Source organism: Periplaneta americana, chromosome 11 (assembly GCF_040183065.1).
Source record: "Periplaneta americana isolate PAMFEO1 chromosome 11, P.americana_PAMFEO1_priV1, whole genome shotgun sequence".
NCBI classification, from domain to species: Eukaryota; Metazoa; Arthropoda; class Insecta; order Blattodea; family Blattidae; genus Periplaneta; species Periplaneta americana.
In genome coordinates this window covers 39609855-39632913 of record NC_091127.1, presented here as the reverse complement: position 1 = coordinate 39632913, position 23059 = coordinate 39609855, and the positions used below count along the sequence as shown (strand labels likewise).

Below are 23059 nucleotides of genomic sequence, written 5' to 3'. Positions count from 1 at the left end.
TTTCACTATTGTGCTATAGCACATGAAATAAATAAATAGTAATTCATGAAACAATATAATGGTTTTGTTTCTACAAAGCAAATTGGCCTTATTCAGTGTTACCACAGTCTAGTATATACAGTCACGAAGCTTGAGTTTATGAGGGTACTAGGAACAATAGACTGTGTAGGTACTATTTCGCATTGTCTGTAATGAAGCGATAGTAGCGATCCTAGTGGTTAGCAACTATGTATGGATGCATATTTACTACATACTGAGCTTCGTGACTGTATATACTAGACTGTAGTGTTACTATGAATGTAACAGAGATTGTTACAGCACACTGAGAAGATTTAGAACTCTAAATGGGTTGAGATATGGACCTTGCAATTTATCGACATTGGAAAGTTTGTAAAAGATTTGAAGAGACTCATTCTATGACATAAAAAACGTTGTGGCAGGCCAAACATCACAGAAAACGATGCGAATGTTGAGATGGTTTTACAGTAAATCCAGAAAATTACACAAAATTCAGAATAAGGAACATTCAATGTGAATCAATTTCTCAAGCAACAGCAGACGAGAACATTATGGCATATTCTCAGAAATTTGTTTATACTTGAATAAACACCAAGCTCCACTCTTTTATGAATAAAACTGTATTATTATTTTTTTATAAATTTAGTCTTTAAGCAAAGTTAGAGGACTTTCAAATCTTTCATAATTTTTAATAACATTATGCATGCATGCATGCAAAAAAAAAAAAAAAAAAAGTAGGTATTAAGCCAAGACCAGACAAAATGATCCATGACTTCATTATGAAGTCCTCAGTAGTGGGAATTAACCAACAGTATAGGCATTTCGGTATTCCGTGAAACCTACCTGCACATGAGGGAAAGGTGAAAATGGACTGGAAAGCTACCTCCTTCGCTATGCTTCCACTTGCAGCTAGCTAGCTCACTTGCCCCCACCATAATAAGGTTCTTATTATGAGCTATGGCGCATGCATGCATTTGGTTTCACGAGATAATGAATGGCCTGTACTCTTATTCATTACAATCAAAATAATAATAATAATAATAATAATAATAATAATAATAATAATAATAATAATAATAATAATAATAATAATGATTTATTTAACCTGGCAGAGTTAAAGCCATACGGCCTTCTCTAACACTCAATCAGGAGTAAAACTGCATTACAAAAACATTACAAATTTACAAAGTATACTATAATTTTACACACAAAACTGAATAAGATAATAATAAAATGTATACAGCAAGTAAGTAGAAATCAGACATAATATATAACATACAGAAAGAAAGGAAAAAGCATAATAAAATGTGAACAGCAGGTCAGAATAAAAGAGACATATAAAGTATAAAAAAATAAGACAATTATTGATGATGATGATGATGATGATGATAATAATAATAATAATAATAATAATAATAATAATAATAATAATAATAATAATAATAATAATAATAATAAAAAATAAGAATAGTAGTAGTAGTAGTAGTAGTAGTAGTAATAATAATAATAGTAATAAAATAGTGCAGTACAAAGCATACAATGAATACAATATTTTTAGGTACATACAGTAAGGAAAATTATGATTATATATAGCTCAACTTATCACATTATAGATATACCATTATCGGAAAATATGAAAACAAAAATATAAAATAAGTTAAATAAGTTAAAAATCTCAGTGCAAAATAATACTATAAAAGGTGAAATATTGTAGACAGTAAGATTCAGCAATACAACATTTAAAATATCTGAATGGAAAAGGAGCTACAAGAAAACAGGCTCATTTTGAGTTCACAAATGTTCTCAAAGTGATGATGTGATGAGACAAGCCATTGCACTCATTTATTCACTCTGACAAAAGGTATGAAACAGCATTCATTAAATACTGATCTATGTGGCCCTCCATTGCCATTCTTTCTCCACATACACACATATATATATATATATATATATATATATATATATACTTAACTGTGTGTAGTATTTTACTCTAATGAAGTTATAACTCACCTGCACCAGTGGCTGATCAGGGTTGAGGAATACACCTGGATTCTTCTCCAAAGCAGATCTTGAGCCTGTCTGCCCTGTCACAGGCTGTGTCGATACATGTAAAGCTGTGGCTACAGACTGCAACAGAGTCTCCTCCCCCACGTGTGGCCCCACAGCTCGCAATGCTCGAGGCAACTCCATTGCATCAAACTCCAAGCCATCCAAATCACATGCCCGCAGGCCTTCCAACCGCTTCTCCCAGAAGAGCTGTAAAATTGAGAACTATGTATGAAAGACATCCACAAAGCAATAAGCAAGTCACTGTATTACTGTTGTTATTATTATTATAATTAGTATTATTATTAAAACAGAGACAGCAACTGGAGGGCCAAGGATGACCAGCCGACTGTTAACTTCGTATCCACATGCACTCTGTATAAATCGCAAAAACACCGAAATATTTTACCCTAAGACATAGAAGGCCATACTTTTTATTGTTTGCTTCTTAATGTTTCTTACTTACCGACTCCAAAGGGGCTATATTTAATATAATTAAATATGTACCAAACCTATACGCACATAGAATTATTCCAATTCAGAAACAACTAAGTAAACTAAAAAAAAAAAAAAACTCCAAACGGAAATAACATTTCAATGGATACCTAGCCTACCTGGAAACGAGAAAGTCGATAATATTGCAAAACAGGCAATATATCTGCAACCAAGACTTCAAGTGATATCTCTATCCAGTGCTTTTGCTTCAGTAGAGTCTCATTTTATAAATCTATGGATCAACAATTGGCTCTCTTCTGACAAAGGAAAAATTTTACAGTCTGTACAAAAGAAACCAAATGACCTGGAAATGTACAAAAACTTGCCCAGACATGTTCAAACAATTTTAACAAGAGCCAGAATAGTCACATTGTCACACAATTGTATCTACACCAATTTCACCTTTCTGATAATCCTACTTTGTCTGTAGTGTAATAATCATGAATGAAGATCTGGAACACATTCTTTTACACTGTCCATCCATAAACCACAAAAGAAGTAAATTAAAATCTTCAGTACCAGCTGCAGAAGACACAGCTCTGCAGTATATATTGACTACACCCCAACTCTGGCTACTAGCAACAGGCATCTATAATGAACACCGATCAAAATACCCCTCATTTCTCGTGAAAAACAACAACTGAATAGACTACAGTGAACTATAGTGGACTTTATGGTGTCAGCAAACAGCTGGATACATTAAGAAGATTGATTGATTGATTATGAAATATTCATCTTAAAAGTATGGGCGTGGTAATTTTTATAAGAAGAAGAATATTAATATCGTACATTATTCCTTTGTATCCCATTTAACATTTTAAAACAAATGAAGTATCTCATATTTTCACCATCAGCACGAAAGAAAAACTGTTCTTCCCATGCTTCTTAAAATTTACGTTTTTGCATCGTATTTGTTTTTTGTTTAGAAAAACACAGTATCCTACACACCTATAGTATTACAAATGTCCGTCCGCTGCTCATATGTCTACTTCTAACGAAATAAAGGGGATAAGAAGGAGGAGGTTAGGTTTGTATAGAGGCAGGGACATATGTTACGACAAGCTTTTGGAGTCACTGGCTTAATCTCTCTTAAAAATGTCAAATGAATAGTTTTAAAAGTTGATAAGATACAGAGCAAAATGTTGGCTATTATACAGGATGGAATTGAAATAACCCTGCAGAGTTTTAGAGAAAATAGCTTATGTTGTATATAACAAAAATTGTAGTAACACATTCGTGGAAAGTCCATAGTTTTCTCAGAAAAAAATATATATACCCCCTCCTCTCTCTCTTATTTGGTAACTATTCGAGTAGGATCAGGATTTTTGTCTATATCGATAGAAAATCTGATAAAAAATTATACAATCATCCAACCAGTATAGGAGTAAAATTGGTCAGCATGATAACCCCCCCCCCCCTCCTCCCGAAGGCCAGCAGCATACTGCATTGGTCATTATTCTGTCTCGAACAGGACAGTTTTGTCTTGGACCCTTCTATGCGACAGTGATTACACGCATTCTTATGAGGTTGCATCATACTACATCGGACATTTATCTGATGCAGTCTCATAACAATGTGTAAACAGCGTCACATCAGACAGTCCCAGACAAAACTGTTTTGTCAGAGATAGAATGTCTGATGCTGCTGTCCTAATTATTACAAGTACCACACAAAACCGATTGTGCTATTCAGTGCAGCTTCCCAAATTCTTCACAATGCTGGTTGGGCACTGGTCCCACACACATGCTGAAATTTTAAGAAGAGAAAATTTCATTCCCAGGAAATCTCGAACCAGCACTCAATCTGTACCACTAGTAGAATGCATGACACATTACACCACACAGTTATAGTATAGGATTATTATTATTAGTACTATAGGGATACCACATTGTAAATGCAGTTGTAATGTGCATGCGTTAATCTCCCCTCCTACAGTTCTTGTTCATGGCGAACACAAAGTTTGTATGGAATTCAGTTGCGCCAAAGTGAAATGTAGTATAAAATAACTAAATGATACTAATAATAGTGCTGTGTGTTTAAGTTATAACCAGAGTATTGGCATGTCTTTACATGAGAAATATTGTTTGATAATAAACTCATGGATGAATATTCCCCCGAAAAACTGATGAAATTATGTGAGCATATGCGGAAAATGGAGGAAAAATATTTTGACCAGCAGTGTACGGTTGAAGAGGAAGTAAACGTAATCTAATGAGAGTCACGATAATAACGGCCTAGTACCGCCAACTTGGGTTAAGACACAGATTCTGATTGGTGATCGACATCAGGGAATGCACAGAGGAAAACATGCAGCGAGTGTGTGAGAAGAAAATGATTTAGGTTTCTGCCATTGCTGTATTTTCTAAGTGGTCTAGCTATAGTAGTAGTAGTGTGGTGGTTGTAGGAATGACAAAATTATATCAACAGATTTACTCCTGGGACTTAATTCACAGATATACAAAGGATGTAGCCACCGGCATAGCTCAGTCGGTTAAGGCGCTTGCCTGCCGGTCTGAAGTTGCGTTAGGACGCGGGTTCGATCCCCGCTTGGGCTGATTACCTGGTTGGATTTTTTCCGAGGTTTTCCCCAACCATAATGTGAATACAAGGTAATCTCTGGCGAATCCTCGGCCTCATCTCGCCAAATATCATCTCACTATCACCAATCTCATCGACGCTAAATAACCTAGTAGTTGATATTTACTTACTTACTAGCTTTTAAGGAACCCAGAGATTCATTGCCGCCCTCACATAAGCCCGCCATTGGTCCCTATTCTGAGCAAGATTAATCCAGTCTCTACCATCATATCCCACCTCCCTCAAATCCATTTTAATATTATCTTCCCATCTACGTCTTGGCCTCCTCAAAGGGCTTTTCCCCTCTGGCCTCCCAACTATCACTCTATATGAATTTCTGGATTCGCCCATACGTGCAACATGCCCTGCCCATCTCAAACGTCTGGATTTAATGTTCCTAATTACGTCAGGTGAAGGATACAATGCGTGCAGTTCTGCGTTGTGTTACTTTCTCCATTCTCCTGTAACTTCGTCCCACTTAGCCCCAAATATTTTCCTAAGAACCTTATTCTCAAAAACCCTCAAACTCTGTTCCTCTCTCAAAGTGAGACTCCAAGTTTCACAGCCATACAGAACAACCGGTAATATAACTGTTTTATAAATTATAACTTTCAGATTTTTTTACAGCGGACTAGATGACAAAAGGTTCTCAACTGAATAATAACAGCCATTTCCCATATTTATTCTGCGTTTAATTTCCTCCCGAGTGTCATTTATATTTGTTACTGTTGCTCCAAGATATATGAATTTTTCCACCTCTTCAAAGGATAAATCTCCAACTTTTATAGCTCCATTTCGTACAATATTGTGATCACGAGACATAATCATATACTTAGTCTTTTCGGGATTTACTTCCAACCCTATCTCTTTACTTGCTTCAAGTAGATTTTTTTATCTTATAACCTTATTCCTTTGCTGTGGTCGTGCCGGAGAATCAGTCCCATTCCGAGGCTTATTTTTAGGTTTCGTAACAAGCTGTTTTTTACGGTGATGGGTTGTTAGCCCTTCGCCCAACCCCCAAGCTGGAGGACCACCCCGTATCGGCTGTCCACAACTGCTTATTCAATATATTCGCAGCTACCCTCCATATCTGGAGGCCGTCTCCTCTATCCGCAACCTGAGGACGCGCCATGCCGTGGTGATAGGGACCCACAATACATGGAGTAGTTGATATAGCGTCATTAAATAACCAACTAAAATAAAATACAAAGGATGTTGAGAAAGTAAAGACACAAGACCTGTGGGAAATGAGTGATATTATGTAACTTTGGCAATTTTGATGAATTCCTACAACCCAACTCCCAACAACGAATAGTGAAGTCATTTATTTAAGTCAGTCAAACATGCGCTCCCTACAGCGCAAATATTACCATCTTTATTTCCTCCACCCTCTGTCCACAACTCTGTTTTCATTCTGTTTAATCAGTTTACAGAATATTACAAAAATGGCACTGTCTACAGTACCAAGATATATCTTCAATAAAGAATGGTTATTTTGTTGTTGAAGGAGATAATATAACTAATTGCCTATTATGTTCTGTTGAACTTCGTTATATACAGGATGAATCAGAACTCTACCGACAAACTTTCACAGGTTGTTCAGAGATGTTGGTTGAGTGTTTTGATATAAAGAACCTATGGTCTCCGGTGACTTAATACTGAATAATGTGTTGTGGATGTGTTTACTTGTAGCATGTCATTTGGACGGTAATAAGATGGGTTCTGATAGATTACAAGGAAAAATTAAAAAGTAATCAACTAAGTTCTGAAGTACCATAGGTACTGTTATGATGAGCATTATTGATGAAAATGACTATCTCACTACCCAAGAATGCAAAGTGCAAGGAATGGTTTGTGATCCATTTCTTCATTATGAAAGTAAGCAGCTGCAGACATCCACTGTGTAATCATTAATTGTGTATAGTGATATAATATTGGACAGGTGAAAAGTAACAAAATGATTGAGAGAATTCTTAGCTGGCAAAATAAGACATTCATGATGTATTATTTATGGTAAATGCTTAATATATATTTTTATATAAGTTAAAATTACCATTTTCAATTTAAAATTTTAACCTTAATTATATTTTTCCTGTTAAGGTTTTAATTGTAATACATGAAAAATAATTTATAAAATTAAATAGGGGGCAGTACGTCATCAATTGTTACTGATAACGTTATTAAAAAAACTCAAAGAATAAAATCCGCAAAAGATCATTCCTTAATGTTGAAATCCATCAAAAGTTCTCTTAAGTGTCAAGAACAATTCTATATAAGACTGTAACTGAATGATTACTTTACTCCTAGCTTTGTGCAAGATGATGTTAAAAAATATTAACCTGAAGCGCACAAAAAAAAAAAAAAAAAAGACTTCATCAGTGTCATTTCTTATGCACTCTGCACAAGCATTTAGACTCAATTATGACAGGTGATGAAATTAGAGTATTTTATGGCACACCAGAAAGCAAGCATCAGTCGATGCAATATTAAAGAAGTCGTCATAAATAAACAAAATCATAGTTCTGTCTTTTGGTATCAAAAGAGACTTCTTGTTGTTGACCTGATGCCTCAAGGAATGACCGTTAATGTTGCAGCATATTACAAGATTCTGAAAAGTTAAAGTACTCTATTAAGAACAAGTGGTGAGGAATGTTGGCATAGGGAGTCTGTCTCTTGAATAACATGAGATTGTACAGATAGTGTTGCCATATTTAGCGATAAGTCGCTAAATCTAGGGAATTTTGAATCAATCTCGGCGACAAATTTTGTAAAATACGATTAGCGACTTTTCTGTGGATTTTTATATTTTTCCACATTCAATTGAAGTCATGCACTTCTTAGTTTTAGAAGAGGCATGGGTGCATGACTGAGTCGTCTGATGATTCATACGTGAAAGCCCTGATCTCATATATTTGTGATCAGGGGTGAAAGGTACTGATTCAATGATTCTCATGGGTAGGTCTCTCTCTCAATGCTGCTGCTCCAACACCGATAAACGGTGGCAACTTTGATTGGTACGTGACGAGTCGCGAGCTCAAGCTGATGTAATCTTGGTTCTTCCCTGCAATGCGGAGATTTTCCACTCCGAACCAACCCGAGGCAATCGAGTTTTTGGAATTTTGTGCCGACAGTTCGTGTGAAGCAAATGAGACTGTAGTTTTTGCTGATTTTAATATATTTAATATGTATTTAAAAATGTTACAATTTGCCAGAAAATGTAGTATCAATGATTAAATCAAGTGCAGTGTATTCACAATCAGCTGTTCCACATCTTCCACCTCAACATCACAGCCGTTAACAACACAACCAGACTCCATAGAAGAGGAAAACGAGGAAATTATATTTTTCTCCACAATATGTATGTTTTTCTTATTTTTATTTAGTGATATTTATTATTAATTTTTAGCGACATTTCTGGGGATTTTTTAAACAAACTTTGGAGAGATTTAGCTACTTTTTGCTGAAAAGTTAGCGAGATTGTAGGGCGACATGTTGGCAACATTGTGTACAGAGCCATGCAGATTTTACTGCAGAAGTTGAAGTGGAAAGTTTTTGATCATCCTCCCCAATTGCCCTCCAACTCACATCCAGCAATTTTCAGTTTTTGGGATGTTTGAAGGAACATGTTGCAGGAAACATTTTTTTATTTTATTTACTATATTATTTTACGATGCTTTACCAACATCTTAGGTTATTTAGCATCTGAATGAGATGAAGGTGATAATGCCGGTAAAATGAGTCCAGGGTCCAGCACTGAAAGTTACCCAGTACTTGCTCATATTGTGTTGAGGGAAAACTCCGGAAAAAACCTCAACCAGGTAACTTGCCCTGACCGGGAATCGAACCTGGGCCACCTGGTTTCTCGGCCAGACCCGCTAACCATTAGTACACAGGTGTGGACAGCAAGGAAAAGATTCAACAATGATAATGTCAAAAGTGAGGTTGTAACATGGTTGAATGTACAGGTAACTGACATTTATGAAATATACATACAAAAGCGTGTACCATGATTCAACAAATGATGTCTTCATAATGGTAGTGATTATGTGGAAAAATAGTTGGTCTGTTCTAAAGGTTTCATGACTAAAATTAAAAAAATAAGATTTTATAAATTTTTCCAACCTATTTAGCTTTCAACAAAATTCCCTTTTAAATAAGTACCCATATGGTGACCAAGAATAAAGAATAACAGTAGAACAGTGTTGTCACGACCTACTCACGAAAATCAGGAGAAAATCATCGAAAAAAACAGGAGATTACAGTAGATTAATTAAACATGAATTTCCTCTTTGTATTATAATATTAATTACAAAACAATGTACTGTAAGAAAGATGATACTGTTGTATTACTATATAGGACATCCCTAACCAATGAAATAGAACAATTTTGCTAAATATAATTACTGTCATCTCTACTCAGCGTACGTAACTAAGTCATGCAATTTTGTTTTTACACAGTAATGTCTTATTGACAATGTTTCGCATTAAAATGTATTAATCAGGAATTTTTCGTGTATTCACAAAAGATTTTCAATATAACGAGATTTGTTTTAAAGGTGATATTAAATACAGTAAGCCTACTTCATTAGCTGCAATTACAACAAACGAAAAATTATCCCCTTTCTTGCTTTTACATTACTATCCTCTAAATTGTTCATATTTTCCCACTCCGATTTATAATACTCATGAACACTGTTGCATCTGACCTAACTTATGTAATTTAATTCTGAGAGTATTTACTTTTCTTTCTAGCTGGGACACTGTTACTCATTTTAAAAGATCACTGTGCAAGATATGTAACACAAAAATGCCATTACCTACACTTCACTCTCTCACTGTTTCACGTGCACACGATCAGAAACAAACTTTACTACTGAATAAGTTTCATTCTTCCTCTGTTCCCCGAGTCCCCAAAACAATAATGAAGTAACTTAATTCTGTCGTCGATTTGCAAAAAGGGGATATGTCCAAAATGACAAAGTGTTGGAAAACCGCAACAAAAAAAAAATCATAATAGACTTAAAATATTAAAATGTTCATGGATTCTGAATGTATGTATCTATAGTGATCTAATTAGAAAAAAATATAAGAACATTTTAATTTAACTTATAGTTTTAGCGATTTTCCAACACTTTGTCATTTTCGACATGTCTCCTTTTGCAAATTGACGATAGTTATCACATGCTTACGTTGCAAGAAGATTATATACTTTTATGTGTGTGTGAGGAAGAGGGTGTGCATCCTTTCGTGTTAAGGTTTCAAACATTCAAGGCGACTTCTTGCTTCTCGTAAGCATCATTGTGGCGATGCGTTATGAGCAGGGAGACAAATGAAAACATTGACTTGTGTATAAGATGCAAAAATAAGACATGATGACATAATATATGTGTACTAAAGTAATGAGTTGAAAATCCTAGTAAAGAACTAGGTGACTGCAGCATGTCAAAAAGGCAGGAGAAACTCGGACTTTTGACAAAAAAAAATCAGTAGAGCAGTAAATTCAATGGAAAAACAGGAAACCTCCTGCTAAATCAGTAGGTATGGCAACACTGCAGTAGAACCCCGATTATCCGACACCCTATTAACCGATTGACAGATTATCTGACTGTCTTTCGCTCACCCTCCTTTTTTTTTTCGCTACAGAAACATATGAACTACTACCGTATGTTATATTAGTAAATATTTTTTTTTCTAGAGAGTGTTATTACAAGCCTTTACTCTTCCAGTTTGGTCTACTGTTCGAGTTGCTGTACTGTACAACTTCTACATAAAATGTATTCCATGAATGTCAAAAGAAAACTTTTGTGATAAGCAGGGAAAGGATTTATATGTAAATACATATTTACTTATAAAGCTAATATAATTTATATTTTGCATTATCTTTATGTTTCACAATGTGTAGGGTTGAAAAATCCTACTTTTATTTTCCATATTTTTCCATATTTTAGAGTTTAGTACATATTTTCGTTAATTTCCATATATTTTCCATATTTCATATAAAACAGTCCATATTATATTAGGTTTAACAATAAAACAAAACAAAATTCCATTAACTTTTAAAAATACATTTCAACAATAGAGATTTAAACACATGTTCAGTAATCCCTTTAACATCAGAGTTATTTGAAAATTAGCAGTCCTATCAACAATGGGAAAGTAAGTTACAAAACTGTATTAATTTAATTTAAAATTTTTAACAGACTTCAGTTGTGCAGCTCAACAGTTAAATGCCAGTCAGAGTACACATAGGTTCAGTTTTGTAAATCATACTATAAAGACGGTAAATATGCCAAAAGTACGTCATTCAGTCAATTTAAAATCAAAACTAACAAGTTACATTTCAGAATTTAAAGAAGATGGTTTATCAACTGACAATAAAATATTATTTTGTAATTTGTGTCAGTGTGCAGTATCATCTACACAAAAGTTCCTGGTGCAACAACACATTACAACTAGTAAACATCAGGCCAACAAACAACTAAATTCCAAGCAGAGACAATTGTTTTTAACACAACCAACAACATCGAATGTAAGATCTGAGTTTAACATCGACCTGTGCCGTTCTCTCATCTCTGCTGATATTCCTCTCTACAAACTAAAGAATAAGGTCTTCAGGGAATTCCTTGAAAAATATACTCAACATACAATCCCGGATGAGTCAACACTTAGGAAGACGTATGCTCCATCCATCTACGATGAGACAATACAGAAGATAAGAGATGAAATTAAAGATAGTTCAATTTGGGTTTCCATTGATGAGACTCCCGACAAAGAAGGTAGACTTGTTGGTAATGTAGTTATCGGTTTGTTAAGTGAACAATATTCTGAACGAATTCTTTTACATTGTGATGTTCTAGAAAAGTGCAATAACAAAACTATAGTTAAACTGTTCAACGAAGCTATGGGTATCCTGTGGCCAAAGGGTATTATGTACGATAATGTGTTATTCTTTATTAGCGATGCTGCCCCTTATATGGTCAAAGCTGGACAAGCATTATCTGTTGTATATCCTAAATTGACTCATTTTACTTGTGTGGCGCATGCATTTCATCGTGTGGCAGAAGTGGTCAGAGACAATTTCCCTAAAGTAGATTTGTTGATTTCATCAGTGAAAAAAGTATTTCTCAAAGCTCCCAGTAGAGTTAACGTGTTGAAAGAAATGTACCCTGAAATTCCATTGCCACCAAAGCCAATTTTAACTAGATGGGGTACATGGCTAGAAGCAGTTGAATATTATGCCGAACATATAGACTCTATTAACAATGTTCTCCTTGCATTGGACTCTGAAGATGCAGTCTCAATTGATACTGCGAAAACAGTTACCTGTGACATAAGTGTGAAGAATGACTTAGCTCACATTCAGCATACATTTTCATGCATCATAAAAACGCTCAAAAGTCTCCAAAATAGGCACCTTTCACTATCTGAAAGTTTTGAAATTATAAATAGTACTGTGGAACAACTGAATCGTGGTAGAGGTAAAGTTGCAGATGCAGTAAGAGCTAAGGTGGACACTGTACTTTCAAAAAACCCTGGATATGAAGAACTACAAAAGGTTGTTGCTGTGATGAGTGGTGAATCAACAGTGAAGATTAACTTGGACTTATCCCCAGCAGACATTGTGAAATTGAATTATGTACCAGTTACTTCTTGTGACGTCGAACGCTCTTTTAGTCAGTATAAATCTATCCTCAGAGACAATAGAAGAAGATTCACTTTTCAGCACTTGAAAGAAATGTTTGTAACCTATTGTTATGGTAACAGACAATAAAAATTGTGTTTTGTTGAAACTACATTGGAAGATAAGGTACGTCCATTATATTTTTTGTTTAGTTTGATTAAAATGTACCAATATTTAACGTACATAGTCATTTTTTTATAATTTTAAGTCCATATTTAATTCCATATTTTGGTAAAAATCCATATTTAATTCCATATTTTGGTAAAAATAACTACATATATATTTACATATTTCATATATTTTTAGTCCATATAAATCCGTTCCCTGGTGATAAGTATCGAAAAATGCATATAATTCAGTGATTTGGGGAAAGAGAAGAAACTGTGGCTCATCAAGCATCAGAATACGAGACTGATGTTACAACTGTGCGTGATTTAATAAAAATTAAGGATAAAATGTATAGAGCATGTAAATCTACAACATGAGACCTCTACTATTTCTATCTTTCTGCTTACAGCCATTACAAGAAGTTTTCTTGCCCCATAAAAACACGTCCTTGACAACCGAACTTAAATTAGTGAACTTCTGATCCACTATCTAGCATGTTAAACACAAGAGTACGGAGGAAATTACGAAACTTCAAGAATTATTCACTTCATTTACTTACTTACTGGCTTTTAAGGAACCCGGAGGTTCATTGCCACCCTCACATAAACCCGCCATTGGTCCCTATCCTGAGCAAGATTAATCCATTCTCTATCATCATATCCCACCTCCCTCAAATCCATTTCAATATTATCTTCCCATCTACGTCTCGGCCTCCCTAAAGGTCTTTTTCCCTCTGGCCTCCCAACTAACACTCTATATGCATTTCTGGATTCGCCCATATGTGCTACTTCATTTACGAAAATATTTTATGGTATCGATTATCTGATTTTTTCGATTAATCGTTCAGTCCACTCCCTTCATTACCACGGATAATAGAGGTTTTACTGTAGTCCCAAAGTAGTCCATGCATGTCATAGAAGGTGACTAAAATGGACACTCAGCGCCTGGGGGTATAACTGAGCCACACTGTCTCGAGTGGATACAAATATGGAGATGGGAAGGTAATCTAATAAACCACTCCACATTGGACTGACCACTCATGTGGTTGTATAACTGATCCAGAGAATTGAAAACAGTCTCGGACTGGACAGATCTGCACGACGATGACTGCTAAGGAAAAGGTTATCCTGATGCTTGATGACAAAAGAGAAAGAAGAAAAAATCAGTACTTACTGGCACAATTCAGACGTTCTTTAAGGGGAGAGATGGTATTTTTTGGTGAAAAATGAGTAAATTAAAAAAAGAAAAATTCTTTAAAATACTCTGTGATATGTGTGGAATGCATAGCATAACATTTTGTGGATATTTGTGCCCTTATCGGATGCTGAGTCGCCATTTTTAAACTTCCTGCATTATGGATTTTTAAATCACTCGCCCACTTTTATTGTTGTTTCCGGTAAATTAAATTTTTTTTCTTCCCTTTGATATGTGTGGAATGCATTGCATAACATTTTGTGGGTATCTGTGCCCTTATTGAATGTTGAGACATCATTTTTAAACTTCCTGCACTATGGATTTTTAAATCACACGCCAACTTTTATTGGTTTCCAGTAACTTCATTTTTTTTTTTGCTACACTGCCAGACAAAAATGGATATAATTTCTGAACTATTAAAGATACACACATGAAATTTAGAACACACATTCTTTAGACTATTAGGAAACTTTTCTCTGTAACAGAATTTTGTTATTAAATTTTAATTGTTTATTTTACAAACATAGGGGCTAATATCAAAATTCCGTTAGAATCTATCTTTAAAAACGGTTTAGATATATTGGTTTTAGTACAATCCTGCATTGGGTATATTTTTTTCAAATTTGGGCCCCCAAATAATTTTTTTTTTTTCAAAATATTTTTATTTGGTTGAGTTGCCACAGCTATGAGCTCTCTACACACAAAAAATTAATATTTTACACCAAATAGGAAAAAAGTTTAAAAAAATACCATCCTCTCCCCTTAATCCCCTCCAAAATTCGGAAGATTTTATCACCAAATCCAAACATTCACCACTTCAAAAAGTTTTCCTTCCTTTTAAGTCCTGCTTAGAGTTCTGAAGACACAACAATTCAAACCCAGAGTCTTAATGTCACTCGAGCTGTAAACATTTTTTTTGAAGGTCAGTTTCTCTTGCTTTTTGAGATTCAGTTCTCACAGTTACGTTAGAATGTGAAAATAAAATCAACAGTGATAGTGACACTATGTTTCAGGATATCTTCTGCACTCATCTTAAAAAAAGAGAAGCTGCAATTCCAGCTGATTTCTGCGCCTAACACTTTTTGAGGTGAGAGAAGAGGAACAGTTCCATTTTGAGCATTCAATCTTTGATGGGTCACCTAGCATAGAAAAATGTAACTATAGACTCGAAATTTCTGTCAACAGTACGAAAAGATAACATGAATGAATGTAAATATACATAATTTTTTTTCGCGAGGTTAACCATGAATAACTAAAACTGCAGATGAGGGAATTACATATAGATTTTTGTACTAGTGAAAGGAAAATTATACTTTGGTGCTATTAATATTTTATAACTGTAGATACATGACCCAGTTACAATGGTGAAAGTGATGGTGAAGTTAATAGGATCTGTTATATATTTAGAGAAATAATAGATTACTCTATTTCTGAACAGGGAACGTGACATCAAATTGTTTGGATAACAAAACACTGTCAGCTAGACACCAACTAGGCTATAATTAATAATAATAATTATTAACTACATTATCTACAATGCTCACTTATGGGATCATAAAAATTCCACAAAATGTTACTTTCAATTGTTTCAAACGTAAATAAGTGAATTTTACTTCACTTGCAATTAGGGTTGGTAGACTGTAGCTATTTTACACGCAATTTAAATGTAAAGTATGTAATGTAAAAACAACTTTATACATCATAATGTAATAAACTAACATTTAATTAATTTTGACGAATTAAACACTAATTGTTTTATTACTTTTATTATGTTCTATTAATGTTTTTATATATAAAATATTCAGTGCAAACTGCATTCAGTCATGTTTCACAACTCTTCATTGATCATTAGTAGAGCCCGGATGTTTAGGCATTTAAATATAACAGTTAAAATAGGCAGGCAAAAAAGACAATAAAAACGTAAAAAAAAGGCACAATACATTTTGAAAAAGGCATTATGAATTTTAAAAAGACATAATACATTTTAGCAATAAATTTAAATTATATCAACATAACGCACATTTTTACTTCGTAGTTGATACACGCTGACTTATAAAATACTTTTTTTTTACGTGATTAACTGTCTTTTCACAAACCTTACATAACAAAACTGTCCCATCCGTTGAAAACACATGGGCACCAAATTCACTAACATAAGCATGAAGTTTACTTTTCAATGATTTACTGAATTTAAGCATTCTAGCTAACCGATCTTATACCTCCTGTCACCTGACAATAACTGACTGTTCCTCTCCACTCAAATTTTCTCCTACTATAAACACGTGTAGTACAAAATTGTAACAGAAAAATTTGAAAATGCTACGTGACAACTACTATGAGAACGGGCTTAATATTTAAAATTATAAAGCTGATTGTTGGTATCGTGAAGACATGACATTACATTTGTAATTATTGTGGATTGTCGATCATTATTCATATTACAACGTATCGTATCGTATCAAAGCACGATTATTAGCAAATTAAGGACCGAAATAAATTACTTTTATTTACTATTGATATAGTAAAGTTAGTCATTGTTTCATATATATATATATATATATATATATATATATATATATATATATATTTTTTTTTTCTAAATTATAGACATCAGCTCAAAGAATTTGAGTGATCACAAGGGTCCTAATACAATAAACATGTACAATATAATGTGATGTGATACATTAAAGAAAAAAGAAAGTTTAAATTTAAATTTCATACACATTACATTACAATTAATTAGAAAATTGAAATAAACAAGAAATATTGCTTTAAAATGACAAAAAGGCATTTATTATTGAATTAGTAAGAAACCTTCAAAAGGCAAAATAAAAATTGGCCTTACCACTTTGATTTACCCCAAATCATATTTATATCTATCAAAATAATGATTTACTTCCATCCAGTAAAAAAGGCATTTTGCCAAACATCCAGGCTCTAATCATTAGTATACCACACAGATATGACATAACATTTTGAATGTTATTAATTAGTTGAAATGTGTTCCTACTTATTATATAAAAGTTGTATTTATTTATCTTGAACTGTTATACTACATAGGTAACCCAATAGTGAATATTGTAAAATACATGTTTTCTCAATTCACTCCACTCTTTGTAGTGACAGTTGTCTTCTAATTAACTTTTAATTATAATCCAACAATTATGATTTGTAAACTTAACACCAATTTAAGATAAGTACTACATAGTACAAGAACTTGATCACTGGTTGATTTCAAAACAGTTTCCGTTATGGAAAAGTAGCCTATGTAATTAAAACTCAAGCATTTCATGATTTTGAATTTTAAAAATTAATTAACTTAACACTAGATATTACTATCATCAAAATGTAGTCAATAATCATCACATGCTTGATCTTTCAATTTATGAGTGTAATGAACATGCACCAGTTTGTTTCTTAATTTTTTTAATGAAAAACGATTTCTGTCAGCATTATGGACAAAAGATCAGTTGGAAAAAACTCTCACCAGTTCTGCAGACGAAGTGATGTTTAGTAATTTATTACCCAAATCTGCTAGTTTCTTATGGTGTCTCTTGGGGGGGGGGGGGGGGAGTTTTTGGAGCTTTAATGTCCTCGTCCAAAAGTTTGTCAAATATTCCTGCCTTGTCACGGTACTGCTGAAAAATAGCAAGACCTTCAGCATCCAAAGTTTATATGAATCCATCCACTTGGTCATATGTTCTTCATTAAGATTCTGTCGATATTGTGAGTCAAGTACATTTGCTGACACGCTATATATAGGGTGAACCATAAGCAGTAATGTTATTAATTCAGGGGTTATTCCCTCAGATATTGCAAACAAAAACGTTTAATACAGTTTTGCTCATTTTGCTTCCTTTTCGAGATAAAAATTGTTTTATATGAAACACTTCATAGCGCATTTTGGAAAAGACTTTGATTTAATTTCCAATATGCTTTGTCAATTTTAGAGACAGTGTATTGCAATAACAAATTATTGAAAAAATTTTAAGTATGTCTTTTAAATGTGCAGAAATGTGATCTGAAAACATGTAACTTTTCGTTCTAAGAAGGAATTTTAAAATATTACATTTGTTCAGATCAAATTTCTGCACATTTAAAGGACAAAACTAAAATTATTTCGATCATTTATTATCATAAATACACTGCCCTTTTAAATTGACTGAGCATATTGGAAATTAAATCAATGGCTTTCCCAAAACACACTATGAAATGTTTCATATAAAACAATTTTTATCTTGAAAAGTAAGCAAAAACGAGCAAAACTGTATTAAACCTTTTTGTTTGAAATACCTCAAAGAATGACCATCTGAAATTAATGACATTACTTCCAGTTCACCCTGTATATTTAAAGATTGCTTTCTACACCTCTCAGGAAGATTTAACTAATCATGAACATTAGGTAACTGTAGGATCATCCATAATTAATTATTCTACTGCATCAGCAACACTGCTTTCCGATTTTGACAAGTACTGATGAGCTGGCTGTTGGGATCTAAGACTACAATTATTTCAGTTACTTGTGAAAGAAAATTTTCTTCAAATAAAAGAAATTTCACTGACGGAATTTTGGCGAATTCATCATTAGCTGCTACTTTGCACTGCTGTGATGTTTTTCAGAGAAAGACAGGAAAACTTGTTGAGAGCACCAGCAGTTGTCCACGGCAAGACAAACTCTAACCATCACTAGACAAAAGCTGTTGCTGCTGATCTGAATTTTTTAATGCTTTCAAGATTTACTTTTAAAGATGTGTTTGTTGATAGCAGGTTCTTAGCCAGTCAACATATTTGTAGTGTGTGAGTTACAGGCAGAATGCAGTCATGTACGATTCTTGCTCATTTTTGCCATGCTGTTGGCCTTATCAGACATGGTATAATAATTGCTTAAGTTATACCATGTTGTCTCTGCCATTTCAGATCCCTCCTTTACAATTTCACATAACTTATTTCCTGTCTCTGACTCACCTGAAAGATTGAAAGCCTCCGAAGACGTACTTGGTTTTCCACTACTTACATTAATATTGTGTACCACGGGTGACAACATTCTTCATATTACTGGATTCATTTTTCTATCTATCAATGAATAAAACTGAGTCAGGTGTGTGGATAAGCTTCAGGGCTTCTACCGCATTGTCTTGGTGTTGGTAGCTGACGTTTCGACCGCTGTGTTGTGGTCATCTTCAGAGCAGTTGTTGGATAAGGAAATAGTCTGCGAGCTCATATATATATATAGAGTAGTTTCGATGGGGGGAGACTACTATAAACCGCTGTGTTGTGGTCATCTTCAGAGCAGTTGTTGGATAAGGAAATAGTCTGCGAGCTCATATATATATATATATATATATATATATATATATGAGTAGTTTCGATGGGGGGAGATTACTATATATATATACGAGCTCGCAGACTATATATATATGAGTAGTTTCGATGGGGGGAGATTACTATATATATATACGAGCTCGCAGACTATTTCCTTATCCAACAACTGCTCTGAAGATGACCACAATACAGCGGTCGAAATGTCAGCCACCAACACCAAGACAACGCGGTAGAAGCCCCGAAGCTTATCCACACACCATGTACACCAGCCGCGGAAGCCTACGCGAACACAAAACTGAGTCAGGATCAACAAGTGTTTGTTTAGAGTCTTCTTCGTACACATCAATCAATCAATCAATCAATCAATCTTCTTAATGTATCCAGCTATTTGCTGCCAACATAAAGTCCACTATAGTCCACTGTAGTCTATTCAGTTGTTTTTCACGAGAAATGAGGGGTATTTTGATCGGTGTTCATTATAGATGTCTGTTGCTAGTAGCCAGAGTTGGGATGTAGTCAATATATACTGCAGGGTTGTACCCTCTCGTGAGTACTCACCTTGTCGTGGTGAGGGGGCTTAAATTTGTTGTTTAAGCTAACAAGTAACAAAGTGGTACCAACCCAGTCCCACTATATTTTTCACTGCTTATGATTCATGGAGTCCCTCAGTGTAAAATTCTCCGGAGGTAAAATAGTCCCTCAATCGGATCTCTGGGTAGGGGCACTGAGAGATGCCAAGAATCGTACTAAAGTACACATCAAGTAACCTATTTGAAATAATTTTTCGTTCAAGAGATTGGTAGGAAGGTCGCAATTTCTGCTGCATGCCCTTAAAATGATTGCTATCCACATCGCTTCATGAAATGTTGCAACCAAAAACGAAATTATTATTTTTATTCTGAAGTATTCATCTTGTTAATATAGTAGTATGTAGAAGTAAAACCAGTTTCACAATGTTCTTTGACATCTTCAAGTTGCCCGACACCATTCTTCTCTAGCCATCCATGCTTCTTCCTCTAACTCTCTTGCTTCCATTATCCATTGTACTTTGCTCAACCACTTAATCCTGGGGCGACCTCTTTTTTTTCTTTCTGGTGTGATTCACTCAAATATTTGTCTTGGGATTCTTCGTTCTTCCATTTTTAAAATGATTGTACCACTTCAGTTTATTTTGGGCATCATCTAATATACTTGTAGTTGCATGCATATTCATGATTCCTATAATTTGTTGATTTCTTATTCTGTCTATATGAGAAATCCTAGTGAAACGTCTTTGAAAATCTATTTTTAATGCCTGTTAACATAACTTATTGTAAATCCAGAGTAGAGCTGAAGGATCGTTTTGCAGAAGCAGGGTGCTAATAGTAAAATTCAAGTCAGAGTCAGCACAGGGTGTTGTGCTGCAACAGCTGGTTTCTTGATTCACCTGTTCCAAAGGATTGTCCCCAGTCTCTTTGAGTGAAGAGTAGAATGCCAACATTCTAGAAATGTTGGTTCTTGGGGTTCCTTCTACTACAGATTCTTCCATGAACTTAAGACGCTGCATTGCTGTGTTTTTAACAATCACTTCATAGAAGCAACATGTAGCATAACATTTTGAATTCTCACATGAACAAAGTTAAATTCTCTGGGTTATGTTTCTTTGGTTGGTTATTTAACGATGCGGTATCAACTACTCGTTACTGAGCATTGATGGGATTGGGGGTAGTGAGACGAGACTGAGGATTTGTCATAGATTACATGACATTTGCCTTATTTACTTACTTACTGGTTTTTAAGGAACCCGGAGGTTCATTGCTGCCCTCACATAAGCCCGCACTGGTCCCTATCCTGAGCAAGATTAATCCAGTCTCTACCATCATATCCCACCTCCCTTAAATCAATTTTAATATTATCCTCCCATTTACGTCTCAGTCTCCCCAAAGGTCTTTTTCCCTCCGGCCTCCCAACTATCACTCTATATGCATTTCTGGATTCGCCCATATGTGCTACATGCCCTGCCCATCTCAAATGTCTGGATTTAATATTCCTAATTATGTCAGGCGAAGAATACAATGCGTGCAGCTCTGCGTTGTGTAACTTTCTCCATTCTCCTGTAACTTCGTCCCTCTTAGCCCCAAATATTTTCCTAAGAACCTTATTCTCAAACACCCTTAATTTCTGTTCCTATCTCAAAGTGAGAGTCCAAGTTTCACAACCATACAGAACAACCGGTAATATAACTGTTTTATAAATTCTAATTTTCAGATTTTTTGACAGCAGACTAGATGACAAAAGCTTCTCAACCAAATAATAACAGGCTTTTCCCATATTTATTCTGCGTTTAATTTCCTCCCGAGTGTCATTTATATTTGTTACTGTTGCTCCAAGATATTTCAATTTTTCAACCTCTTCGAAGGATAAATCTCCAATTTTTATACTTCCATTTCGTACAATATTCTGGTCACGAAACATAATCATATACTTTGTCTTTTCGGGATTTACTTCCAACCCTATTGCTTTACTTGCCTCAAGTAGAATTTCCGAGTTTTCCCTAATTGTTTGTGGATTTTCTCCTAACATATTGACATTTGCCTTACAGTTAGGAAAACCTTGGAAAACATTCACCCAGGTAATCAGCTCAATTGGGAATCAAACCCCCACTCTGAATCGGTGGGCAAGCGCTTCAGCTGACTAAGCTATGCCATGACTTCTGTGTTATGTTGTGATTTACAATTTACGAAGAAAGATTAATATTTCTTGTTACATTAACATCTGCTAAATCACTGAATCCATGAATATTTAGTTATTAGTTTGTATTTATAGTTCTCAGAAAAATGTTCTAGATTTTATAATATGACATGAGTTTCTGTAAGCTTCAATTTGTTCTCAGAGAGGTTCTAGATTACAATTATATGACCGAGTTTCTTTTTCTCAAGAGGAGCAATGCTAGGATCAACATGTCAGTATAACACGTTAACTTGATTATTTCATCAAAATCAATTGGAACTTCTGACTACTTACAGGTACAATGTTACTTATTTACAAATGGCTTTCAGAGAATCTGGAGGTTCATTGTCACCCTCACATAAGCCCAGCATCGGTCCATATCCTGAGCAAGATTAATCCAGTCCCTACCATCATATCCCATCTCCCTCAAATCCATTTAAATATTATCCTCCTATCTACGTCCCAAAGGTTCTTTTCCCAACTAACACTCTATATGCATTTCTGGATTTGCCCATACGCGCTCTTACAGGTATAATGTAGGGAGTTAATCTTAGCATAACACTGCACCCTTTAATATGACAGACTTCCCTAGTTTACATGTATCAGGTATTGTAAAGCAAGTTTATTTCTTCCATAAGTATATTATTTCTCTCAACCTTATCTTTGTCATTACATCAATTACGATTTGCTACTAAATACACTAATAATATTAATTCATCATCATTCTCAATATCTTTTTCTCCACTCTGAAATTATGATATAAATTATCTCAATTATTAATAGTATTATTATTAACTTTATTATTACAATGAAGTGAAGAGAAGCGAATAGAAGCATTTGAAATGTGAATATGGAGAAGGATGGAGCATGTGAAATGGACAGAGTAAGAAATGAAGCTGTGTTGGAAAG

The 23059-nt window shown here is 34.4% G+C and overlaps 1 protein-coding gene across 2 annotated transcripts in view; it reads right to left on the bottom strand.

Moving 5' to 3' along the window:
- Positions 1 to 23059, bottom strand: part of MBD-like (methyl-CpG-binding domain protein 2) — a 60582-nt gene that overhangs the window by 4248 nt on the left and 33275 nt on the right. For both annotated transcript variants that reach the window (XM_069839353.1, XM_069839351.1), the window contains one exon: positions 2029 to 2274. In XM_069839353.1, the coding sequence (XP_069695454.1) occupies positions 2029 to 2274 (246 nt within the window). The remainder of the gene's footprint in view (positions 1 to 2028; positions 2275 to 23059) is intronic.